At 41.9% G+C, this 10,832-nt stretch overlaps 1 protein-coding gene across 1 annotated transcript in view; it reads left to right on the top strand.

The window, feature by feature from the left end:
• LOC125039876 (dual specificity testis-specific protein kinase 1-like) overlaps positions 1-10,003 on the top strand; it is a 170,606-nt gene extending 160,603 nt beyond the window's left edge. The window contains exons 2-9 of the mRNA XM_047634212.1: positions 2,887-3,008; positions 3,785-3,833; positions 5,359-5,508; positions 5,900-5,994; positions 6,754-6,879; positions 7,227-7,353; positions 8,146-8,248; positions 8,480-10,003. Of these exons, the coding sequence (XP_047490168.1) occupies positions 2,887-3,008; positions 3,785-3,833; positions 5,359-5,508; positions 5,900-5,994; positions 6,754-6,879; positions 7,227-7,353; positions 8,146-8,248; positions 8,480-9,846 (2,139 nt within the window). The 3' untranslated portion in view covers positions 9,847-10,003. The remainder of the gene's footprint in view (positions 1-2,886; positions 3,009-3,784; positions 3,834-5,358; positions 5,509-5,899; positions 5,995-6,753; positions 6,880-7,226; positions 7,354-8,145; positions 8,249-8,479) is intronic.
• The last annotated feature ends 829 nt before the right edge of the window (positions 10,004-10,832 follow it).

The following is a 10,832-nucleotide window of genomic DNA, read 5'->3' as shown; positions in this document are numbered from 1 at the left end:
GAGAGGAAAACCAGGTATCACTGCCATATTTGAGGAAGCATTTTGACGTATGGAAGGCTTAGTAAAATTGGAGGATTATATGTTAAAAAATCTTTCTTTCGTGAGAGGTGAAGGAGAAAGAAGGAGGAGGAAGAGGAAGGGGGAAGAGAAGGGGATTAATGAAGGAAGGAATGGGTGAAAGAAGGGAAGGAGGAAGTAAGAAGGGATAGATGGAAGAGGAGGAAGAGTGGGCGGAGAAGTAGAACGAAGGGAAAAGAAAGAGGAGGAGGAGGAAGAAATAAGTAAACACGGAAGGAAAAAAAGAGGTGGAATAGAATAAGAAAAAGGAGGAAGGAGGAGGAATAAGAAAAAAAAATAAAGGAAGCGAGAAAGGTAGAGAAATGATAATAAGAAAAAAAAGTCGAATAAACAGGTTGATGAAGAGATCCGAAGCGTCTCATTTTTTTCTCGCGAGATTTTATGGAACTTGAGGGAAATTACTTTTTTTTTATTATTATTATCTCGGTTCCATCTGGGGAGTCGGCGATTCGGAGAAGAGGAATGTCTTTCTCTCTGTTTTTCTCGCATATTCTCTCTGTTTTTCTTTCTTTTTCTTTCTTTCTTTTTTTCTTTCTTTGTCTTTCTTTCTTTCTTTCTTTCTTTCTTTCTTTCTTTCTTTCTTTCTTTCTCTCTCTCTCTCTCTCTCTCTCTCTCTCTCTCTCTCTCTCTCTCTCTCTCTCTCTCTCTCTCTCTCTCTCTCTCTCTCTCTCTCTCTCTCTCTCTCTCTCTCTCTCTTTCTCTCTCTCTCTTTCTCTCTCTCTCTCCTTTATGTGTGTGTATGTGCGCGCGCGCGCGCGTTTGTGTTTATTTAATGATATTGTCTATTATTATAAAAATCATTACTTATTTTCGGAACTCTAACATCAGATATTGGTATCGCTCATATGTAAATAAAAAACAAAGAAAAATAAAAACGAGATGATGGCGGAGATACACACGCCCGTCTGAATCGCAGATAGATTAAATTTTTTGATATTTTTGTTCCATTATGCTGAGGGGATTTTGACGTGTTTCGGGTTTTCCATGGGACGAGAAGAAATTAATTGATTAATATGTATATATATATGTATATGGGAAGAAGCGTTCTGCACAATATTTCCCCCGCTGAATATTTATTTATTTGTTTATTTATTTATTTATTTATTTATTTATTTATTTATTTATAGGAGGAACGTCCTCTTTTTTTTATCAGGAGAGTAACATTTGAAATTTATATTGTTTATTATTATTATTATTATTTTTTTTTTAATCCAGTCTCCGTTGGATTAGTTGATACATTCGCCATTGGATGCCGACGTGAAAGAGAGAGAGAGAGAGAGAGAGGGAGAGGGAGAGGGAGAGGGAGAGGGAGAGGGAGAGGGAGAGGGAGAGGGAGAGGGAGAGGGAGAGAGAGAGGGAGAGAGAGAGAAAGGAGAGAGAGAGAGAGCGAGAGCGAGAGAGAGAGAGAGAGAGAGAGAGAGAGAGAGAGGGAGAGGGAGAGGGAGAGGGAGAGGGAGAGGGAGAGGGAGAGGGAGAGGGAGAGGGAGAGGGAGAGGGAGAGGGAGAGGGAGAGGGAGAGCGAGAGAGAGCGAGAGAGAGCGAGAGAGAGCGAGAGAGAGCGAGAGAGAGCGAGAGAGAGCGAGAGAGAGAGAGAGAGAGAGAGAGAGAGAGAGAGAGAGAGAGAAAACGAAAAACGCAAATAACGATATGTTCAAGGTTAGCCGGAACCACGGTTATTTTTCCGTTATTGCGTTGCTCTTTTTTATTTTATTATCATTTTTTTATGTAAAGGGATTTTGCGCGGGTTTTGAGGTCAGGTTTTTCTCTCGCCTGTTGTGATTATCCTTATCTATTGTGATTATGTTTATTATTTTCGTTCCCATTGTGATGTTAGAGCGAGTTTTGAGTGCGTGAGATTTAAAACGTGTGGGAACGAGATTCGGGGGGCGAACTTCCTTTGTTTTTTGTTTTGTTTTTGTTTTTGTGTTTCGTTTGTCTTTTCTTTCGTTTATTTTGGTCGTTCCCGGTGTTGTTTCTCTGTATCTGTGAGTGTGTGTGTGTGTGTGTGTGTGTGTGTGTGTGTGTGTGTGTGTGTGTGTGTGATTTTTTTTACTGGTGTGTGTGTGTATTTTTGTTTCTTTTTCCTTGTATTTTATCGTTTAGGTGAGAATTTCTATATTCTGTTCCTCCATGAGACATATTAATACTTTTTTCTCCCCTTTAACCTTCTTTTTCTTCTTCTTTCTCTCCTTCCTCCCTTCTCCCTTTACTCCCTTCCCTCACCCCATTCCCTTCACTCCACTATCTCTATCTCCCCTCCTCCTGCCCTCCCCCCCCCCCTCTCTCTCTCTCTCTCTCTCTCTCTCTCTCTCTCTCTCTCTCTCTCTCTCTCTCTCTCTCTCTCTCTCTCTCTCTCTCTCTCTCTCTCTCTCTCTCTCTCTCCCTCCTCATCTTCCTTATCTCTTCCTAACTCCCTCCTTCCTCTCCTCCCTCGTCCCATCTCCCTCCTTCCTCCCCTCTTTACCCCCATCCCCCTCCTTTCTTCCCTCCTCCTTTATTTCCTCTCTTCCCTCCCGTCTCCTTCCTTCCCCCTCTTCACCCCCATCCCCCTCTCTTCCCTCCCCTCTCCCTACCCCCTCCCTCTTCACCCCATCCCCATTTCTTCCCTCCTCTCTCCCTACCCCCTCCCTCTTCACCCCATCCCCATTTCTTCCCTCCTCTCTTCCTACCCCCCTCCCTCTTCAGCCCATCCCCCTCTCTTCCTTCCCCTCTCCCCCCTTCCCTCCCTCTTCACCCCCCACCCCCCCTCGTGCAACAGCGTCTCCCAATCTCCCCCTCGTTTTAACATCTCCCCCTTGTTGCTTGCAGGTGCGGCATCGTGTGACAGGTGACGTGATGGTGCTCAAGATGAACAAACTCCTCAGTAATCGGCACAATATGCTGAGGGAGGTGGAGCTGATGAACCGACTCCATCACCCCAATATCTTAAGGTAGGTTTGTTTTTGTTTTCTTTTTCTTCTTTTTCATCTTCTTCTTTGCGTCTTATTCTTATTTGTTTCTGTTACTATTATTACTACTGTCACCATCATTTCCATCACCATCATCATTAACGTTATTATCGTTTTATTTATTTTTTTATTCGTAATCGTGTATGTCGCTCTCACTCTCCTTTTCCTCTTCCTCTCCCTCTTCTATTTCCATCTTCCTCTCACCCTCTCTCCCTCCCTCTCCTACTCTCTTCCTCGCTTTCTCCATCTTCTCAGTCCTTCTCCCTCTTCCTCTAACTCTTCTTCTCCCTCTCCTATCTCCCTCTCCCTCTTCTTCTCCCTATCCTATCTCCCTCTCCCATCTCCCTTTCTCTCTGTCTTCCCATCCCATCCTCTTCGTCAATCTCATTCTCTCCTTTCTATCCATCGCATCATTTACTTTTTTAAACATTGCAACCATGTTTCTTTATATTCTTAGTTAATCTTAATAAACCGGAAACATAGTGTCTTAATAAGTCTTATATGATTTTTGAAAGATAATTATTTGGATGGAATACCCCCAAAGAGCTGCCAAATATATATATATATATATATATTTTTTTTATAAACACGCAGAATTAACGTCAACCTTGATAATAATTTTATGCAATTTTTTTTTAATAGATATCTAATGATAATAATAAATTAAATTTAAAAAATCCTCCCATGAAAGGGTTATGAATATTTTCCTTTGTGACGCGACGTTAATTTAATTCGATTTTTGTTTTTTTCTTTTCCAGCTATTACGGTGTTTGTGTGAACGAAGGCCAAGTTCATGCTTTAACAGAGGTGAGATTCTTCTCTTGTTTATGCAGGTGTTTCTAGCGCTTGAATACTGTCTATGTTGTTGACATACTGTATTTGTACTCTTTATTTGTAATGGATTTGTTCTCTTGATTGTAATGGATTTGAAGATTTATTTGTAGTAGATTTGTAGACTCACTTGTATTCTGATATACGTACATACATATACACAGTTTGCATACTTCTCAATACGCAACCACAGAGGGAAAAAAATAATAATGCTTGACGTTTCGGACAAGACAGGACACATCATCAGGCGGTAAAACCCTAATGGATGCTTTACACAACAAAGACGCCATTGAGGCTAAAGGGCGTTGTTGAGCGTTGATGTTTAGTTGGATGTGAAGATTGAACAAGAGGGGATGTATATTGTCTTTTTGAACACATTTGACGTGCGTGGGTGCGGAAGAATTTGGAGCAATGACTGGCTCTGCATTCTCTGTTCAAATTGGGGGAAAGTTTATGCACGTGTTCAAAACAACCATGATGCAAGTCTGGTGTGAAAGAGTTTTTTTTTTTTCTTACTGACGATAATAGATTATGGATGTTAAATACTGCTTTGTTTACTTAGCCGTAAATACCCGAGCTTGCCGCTTAAATGCTTTTTTGGTGATCCATAATTTTTATTAATTTTATTTTGTTCCCTATTTGCGTTTTTGTCTAGTTAGTTATGTTTTTTGGAGAGAGAGAGAGAGAGAGAGAGAGAGAGAGAGAGAGAGAGAGAGAGAGAGAGAGAGAGAGAGAGAGAGAGAGAGAGAGAGAGGGAGGGATATATATATATATATATAGAGAGAGAGAATAAAATCAGACAGTTCTTGACGGTCTAGCCTGCAATCATGAAATGTTGGGAGCAAAGTGCCCGTCTTAGTTATAAAGCAAAGTGATGAAACGGAGTGATTCGTAAATTTCACTGACTTAGAATGTTCAGTAAAGTGAAAGCCAACGAAATTAACCAGCGACATCTCGGCCTTCAGCGAGAATTATATGAGTTATATATAGCACTGCTATGTTGAATAAGGTTTCTCTCTCGTAGTCTTTAGGCTTAGGTAAATGAGATCCAATTTACCCTTTACATATTTCAGAACTTTTTTAGGGGTAATTTTCAAGATACAGTAAGTATTTGTTAATCCCTCTGCGTACTGCTGTGATGATCCCATGAACATTTGCACATCAACGTACAAATACCCTACATACTATACTTTACTGATACAAATACATAGGCTACATACAATGTCCAATTAACATCTGAGTTCTCTCAATACTTTCTTTCCATTTCTCTCCTTTTTACATAGCTTTTTTTCTGTATTTTTAACGTATCTACAAATCTGTTCTAACATTTTCTCCCCTCTTTACATTTTTTTGACACATCTACAAATCATTTTCCCTTTTCTCTCTCTCTCTTTTACATATTTATCCATTTTCCAAGTCCATTTTCCTCTTCCTCTCTCAGTTCCACATCATTATCCGTTTTCCTTCATCGCATCTCTACAAATCCAACCTTCCTTTCCAGTACATAAACGGAGGCTCCCTCGACGCCCTCATCGGGAACCACGCCGTCCTGCTGTCGTGGGCGACCCGCGTGTCCCTGGCGCTGGACGTGGCTCGTGGCATGGCGTATCTGCACTCCAAGGGCGTCTTCCACAGAGATCTCACTTCCAAGGTGGTTTATATGGGGTTGAGGCATTTGAATATTTATTTGTGTGCTTTATGTGGGTGGGATTTATTTGTTTATTCGTTCATTTGTTTGGTTTAATTGCTTCTGAGGGCGTTTGATTGATATATTTCGCTCTTAAAGTGGTGTATGTAGTGTTTTTTTTTTTCTTAAAGTACGTTTAATTATATTTTGATTTTAAGGTTTTGTAATGAAATCATTTATTCGTTCTTGCGATTTTTTTTTCAGAAAGAGTACTTTATATTTCATATAATTACTATTTCAGTACTGGAAGTGTATTTAAACTAATTTGCGTATACAAACGTAATGTTAGGATCCTTTTTTTTAACAGAATCCTGAATTAAATAAAGTAATTTTAATGATTTTCGTCTTCCAACAGAATGTGTTAATCAAGCACACAGAGGAAGGTGGAGAACACAAACTAACAGCTGTCATTGCGGACTTCGGATTGGCTGCCCCGATCCCTCACGAAAAGTTCGTAGTCTCGCTTGTGTTTGTAATGTGAGAGAGGAAATGAATTATTTATTTATTATTGGAGGTTGGATTGTTGAGTTTTGGGTGTTTCATTAAAAGTGGATTAGGGTTTTTAGTCTTTTGTTTAAAGATTGTGGTGTTTTGTATGATCATGTTAGATGACGTGACTCTTTGGTGAGAATGTATGTGTCGGTTTCAAATAACTTTGTCCTCTTTCATCTTCATTTTCCGGCCGCTAAGCCCTCACCCCTCTTCTGCTCCCCTCCCCTCACCTCCCCGCCCCGCCCTTCCCCCCAAAATCTTTTTCAAACCTTTCCCCAACAACCTTCCTCTCCCCCTTCCTCAACAACCTTCCCCTTCCTCTTCTTCAATTCCCAATGTTCCCTTCCCTCCTCCCCCAATTCTCTCCAGTCGTCATTCCCCAACCTCCAACTTTCCCCTCTCCCTCCTCCTTCCCCCAACCTCCACCCTTCCCCTCTCCCTCCCCCTTCCCCCAACCTTCCCCTCTCCCCTCTCCCTTCCCCTTCCCCCAACCTCCCCCTCTCCCCTCTTCCCCTTTCCCCAAACTCCACCTCTCCCCTTCCCCTCTTCCTCCCCCTTCCCCCAACCTCCCCCTTCCACTTCCCCTCTTCCTCCCCCTTCCCCTTCCCCTCTTCCTCCCCCTTCCCCCAACCTCCCCCTCTCTTCCCCCCATTCCCCGCCAATCATCCAAACGTATCACCAATCTAACGCCCTCCCCCCCCCTTCTCCTCCCCGCAGGTGCGTGCGTCTCCGCCAGGTGGGTTCGCCGTACTGGATGGCGCCCGAGGTGATCCGCGGCGACTGGTACGACCATCGGGTGGACGTCTTCAGCTTCGGGATCATCGTCTGCGAGTTGATTGCGAGGTGGCGTGTGATTTTGGTGTTTTTTTTATTCTTTCTTTCTTTCTTTCTTTTGTTTTTCTTTTTCTTTTTCTTTTTTCTTTGTTTTTCTTTTTTTATATTTCCCTTTTTTTCTTTGATTTTGTCTTCTTTGTTTTATATTTTTCTTTGTATTTTTTTTCTTACGTATGTATGTACGTACGGTTTTTTTCTTTGTTGTTTTTTTTATTTAGCAGTAAGCTACATCACAATTATATTTCACAGATGAAAAAAAAAAAAAAATCCATCATGAGGAATAAAAGTCAAAATATTTTTAAAAATCCACTTGATTAAACCGTATTTCACCGCCTTTTTTTATTTTATTTTTTTAGATGCGATGCTGATCCTGACATTCTGCCGAGAACACACAACTTTGGGGTGCATTATTTAGACTTCTATCAAATGTGCCAACAAGACTGTCCAGCGGCCTTCCTACAGATGGCCTTCCAGTGCTGCCAGGTAAGGTTTTGATTTTCTCTTTTTCCTTTTTTTTATTAGTTTTTTTTTTTTTTTTTTTGGATAGTATTTTGTTTCTTGTGAAAGATATGTGGAATTTTGTTTTGTTATTTGTAGGGGGGGAGGGGATGGGAGGGAGGTAGGAGGGGGGGATTTGTAGTTTTTAATTGTTTTGTTTTTGCTTTATTTTTTTATTTATTTTTTCCTTCTTATTTTATCTTTGTTTTCTTCAATGGCATTTCGTGGGAGTTATTTTTTGTACTAATGTTTACGTTGGGTGTTTAGGGATTACGTGAGCTGTGATTTGGTAAATAAATATCACACATTATTTATCCCCAGAGACTTTAAAAAAAAAACAAAAAAAAAAACACTTATACTGATAAGGATTGGTGCCTTTGATTATCATTTGTAAAACAAGGGGTAAACAGTATTCTGTGAGATTAAAATGTCGCGAACTGGGAAAATGTACATAATAAAAGAAATAATGTCTGAATAGATTTAGATGATAAGGAGATTCCAGAGTGATTAGGATCAAATTCTTTCTTTGGAAATAAAATGAATGGTACAATAAAGTTCAGAGCCTATTACGACAGGAAACAGCACGGCAATAAAATAATAATGATTATAGCAGTCACGGCCGATAACAAATATATATGGTAGAATAAAAGTAATAATGTAATAATAACAGTCACAGTCATGAGCAAATAGAAAAAAAAAATTATAATCCAACAAAAATCAAATATTTTGTCTGTTCATTACGATTCTGTTCAACAATTCCCTGTCATTTTTTTTCAGATTGACCCAGCAACCCGTCCTACTTTTGAAGAGCTGACGACAAAGTTAGAATCTCTTTTGCATCAGCTGATCACACCTCGCCATATGCCTAGGAAGATCAAAGGTAATGTGACCTTAGGGTGTGCGAATATGTTGAGGTGTTTTATAAATGGCAAATATTGAATGATTGATTGATTGATTTGCAATATTGTGTGGTTTGTATTAAGACTCTAATGATACACATCAGATGTATTAGAAGTGAAGGTTATTGTTAATGTTTAGATGTGTTTGTAATACATTTGCTGTTGAAGTATGTAGACATTTCTAACACGTGTCACTTGTCCCCCGCGAACAGTCTGTCACCGGCGATCCCTGTCTGACGACACATTCCTCTTGCTGCGCAACCAAGTGCTGGAGGCGGGCTGCATCACGAGCAGCCCGGGAACGGCCCACCCGGTCACCACGCTGGCCGACTCCACGGCCGTGACGCCGCAGGAGATCGTGGAGAAGATGAGCGCAGCGGACCCCTACTTCCAGCCATCCACTGGAACCGTGAACCCCTTCGCACAGCTGAAGCTTCCCGCAAGGTCACAACTGGTGCTCCAGGAGGGCGGCCGCTACTGCCACTCCCTGCCGGACTCGCCCGGCCTCCTGGCCCACTCGTCCTGCCTGGAGACCAACAAGCACCTCCACACGTCGGACTCCTGCCTCTGCCCTCACTCGACTAATGCTCATTGCCAGTGCCATGTTAACCATAGACAGTTCTCGTCACAAGTGGACAACAACAGAAAACATTGTCAGTGTGTGCACAGTGGGAAAGTGTTGAAAGTTTGCGAGAAAGACGTGACGGATTACAAGTGTAGATTTAGTAGACTTGCCAGTGCAGAGGGCAGCCCCTCGGTGTGGCAGCACGACATGTGCAGAACGCCCTGCCACGTGGAGGAGGATGGGCCGGCCAGCAGCAGCCCCAGGTCGGACGTCGGGAGCGGAGGCGAAGGAGGAGGCACAGTATTACAAAGCAATCACCTGGGGGGGCCAGTGCGCCGCCGCGGGTCGGGCGAGAGCGGGTTTTTTAGCGTCGGGGACGTGGAGCGCATAGGCACGCCCGAGCTGTGCCTCTCCTACTCGGAGCTGAGCACCGCCTCGCTCATCTCCACCGAGGACGATGACCAGGGACACCACTGCCTCGTACAAAGGTCCTCCTCCGTGGTGACCGACAGCTCCGAGGACCTATCTAGTCTAGGCTGCTGCCACGACCCCCAACACTCATGCGACCTCTCCTCCCTCTGCGAGAGCGAGGACATCATCCCGGGCAGCCGCCTGTCGGATCACGAGGTCGACACCGACATCCGCCAGATCGTGGACTTCTTCGAGAGAAACATCGGGTCGGGCACAGGGTCCGACGGCCCGAGGCGCTCGTCCTCCCGAGTGCGCCGCCAGGGATGTTTGGTGCCGCTGTTAACCCACAAGTTCAGTTCTCTTCACACTGGCCATCGCTTGATAAGCATATCAAGCACGCCATGTCCAGTGCATAATAACAACGGAGCCTCGACTCCTTGCAATAAGTCATTCAGCACCAAAGATTGTGCAATACCAAAGTCCTGTCGCCAGCCGTGCTCGAGGCCCGAGCGACGCGACACCTTTCGAGTGAAGGACAGACCAAAAGTGTACATTACAGAGGGTACCGTCCGTGCAAAGCGCGATATATTTGAAGCTAAGTGAGCCAAGTGAAATATATTTTCTTTATGTGAAAATAGATATAATGTAAATTGTTGATATTTTTGTTCTTCCTAGTCACAAGCTAAAGTGTTTTGTGATATTGAACTAACAGTTTTCTCTTCCTTTGTCTTTAGATGATGTCAAATAAAACAAAAACCGAGAGAGACTTTTATTTATTCCTAGGAAAAGGGTCTGTTATTATACTTAATTAGCTAATGGCTTATGATGATAATACTAATTATCATAAGTATTGTAATATATATTTTTTTCTTTTGTCACTTTATAGAAAATCGTAGCAAAGGAGATGTTCCTTTAGTTGTGGGATGTGGATGTAGCTGCTCTGAAAAATCACGTTCTAGAATTTGACACGCTGGCAGATTCCATAGCTGAAAAAAATATTTAATATGGGGGGGGGGGGGGGGGATGTAATATTTATATAACATGTCAAAGCCGTCTATGGAATGCCAGAGCAACTATAGTCGGCTTATTTCATATCTACCAGAAGCCATAGCTAGGAAGATGATTGGCTAATGTACAGTGTTTATGTCGCTGTTCATTTATTTACACTAAGAATGTTAGTTTATAATCATATAATCATATCTGGTTTTCTGTATCGTGATGTAAAACACGGGATATATATAAACTTTAATGTCTGAAAGGTTATTCAAAAAAATTAGAAAATGTACCAAATTCTGGTCGAAGTCTAGAACAACATTGTTTTTAAATGTCGGGTATCAACTAAACATATATATAAAAACAAAGCAAAAAAGAAATAATGAGAAAGATATGGCAGAAGAAAATCGTTACACTCGCATACATGCAATCACTGCCATTTAGAGATTCGTAATGGAAATAATAAAATGAAAAAGAAAAGCAAAAGACCTGTTGCTAATGAATCAAGATAAAAATTCCTTCAACACGAACCTAGTATATCTAGAGGGGAAAAAAAAGTAAAAACAAATCAAAACAGAATCAACTATGCACACAAG

Source organism: Penaeus chinensis, chromosome 28, assembly GCF_019202785.1.
Source record: "Penaeus chinensis breed Huanghai No. 1 chromosome 28, ASM1920278v2, whole genome shotgun sequence".
Classification (NCBI taxonomy): domain Eukaryota; kingdom Metazoa; phylum Arthropoda; class Malacostraca; order Decapoda; family Penaeidae; genus Penaeus; species Penaeus chinensis.
The sequence above is the reverse complement of the archived record's forward strand: the minus strand, read 5'-3'. Positions and strand labels throughout refer to the sequence as shown.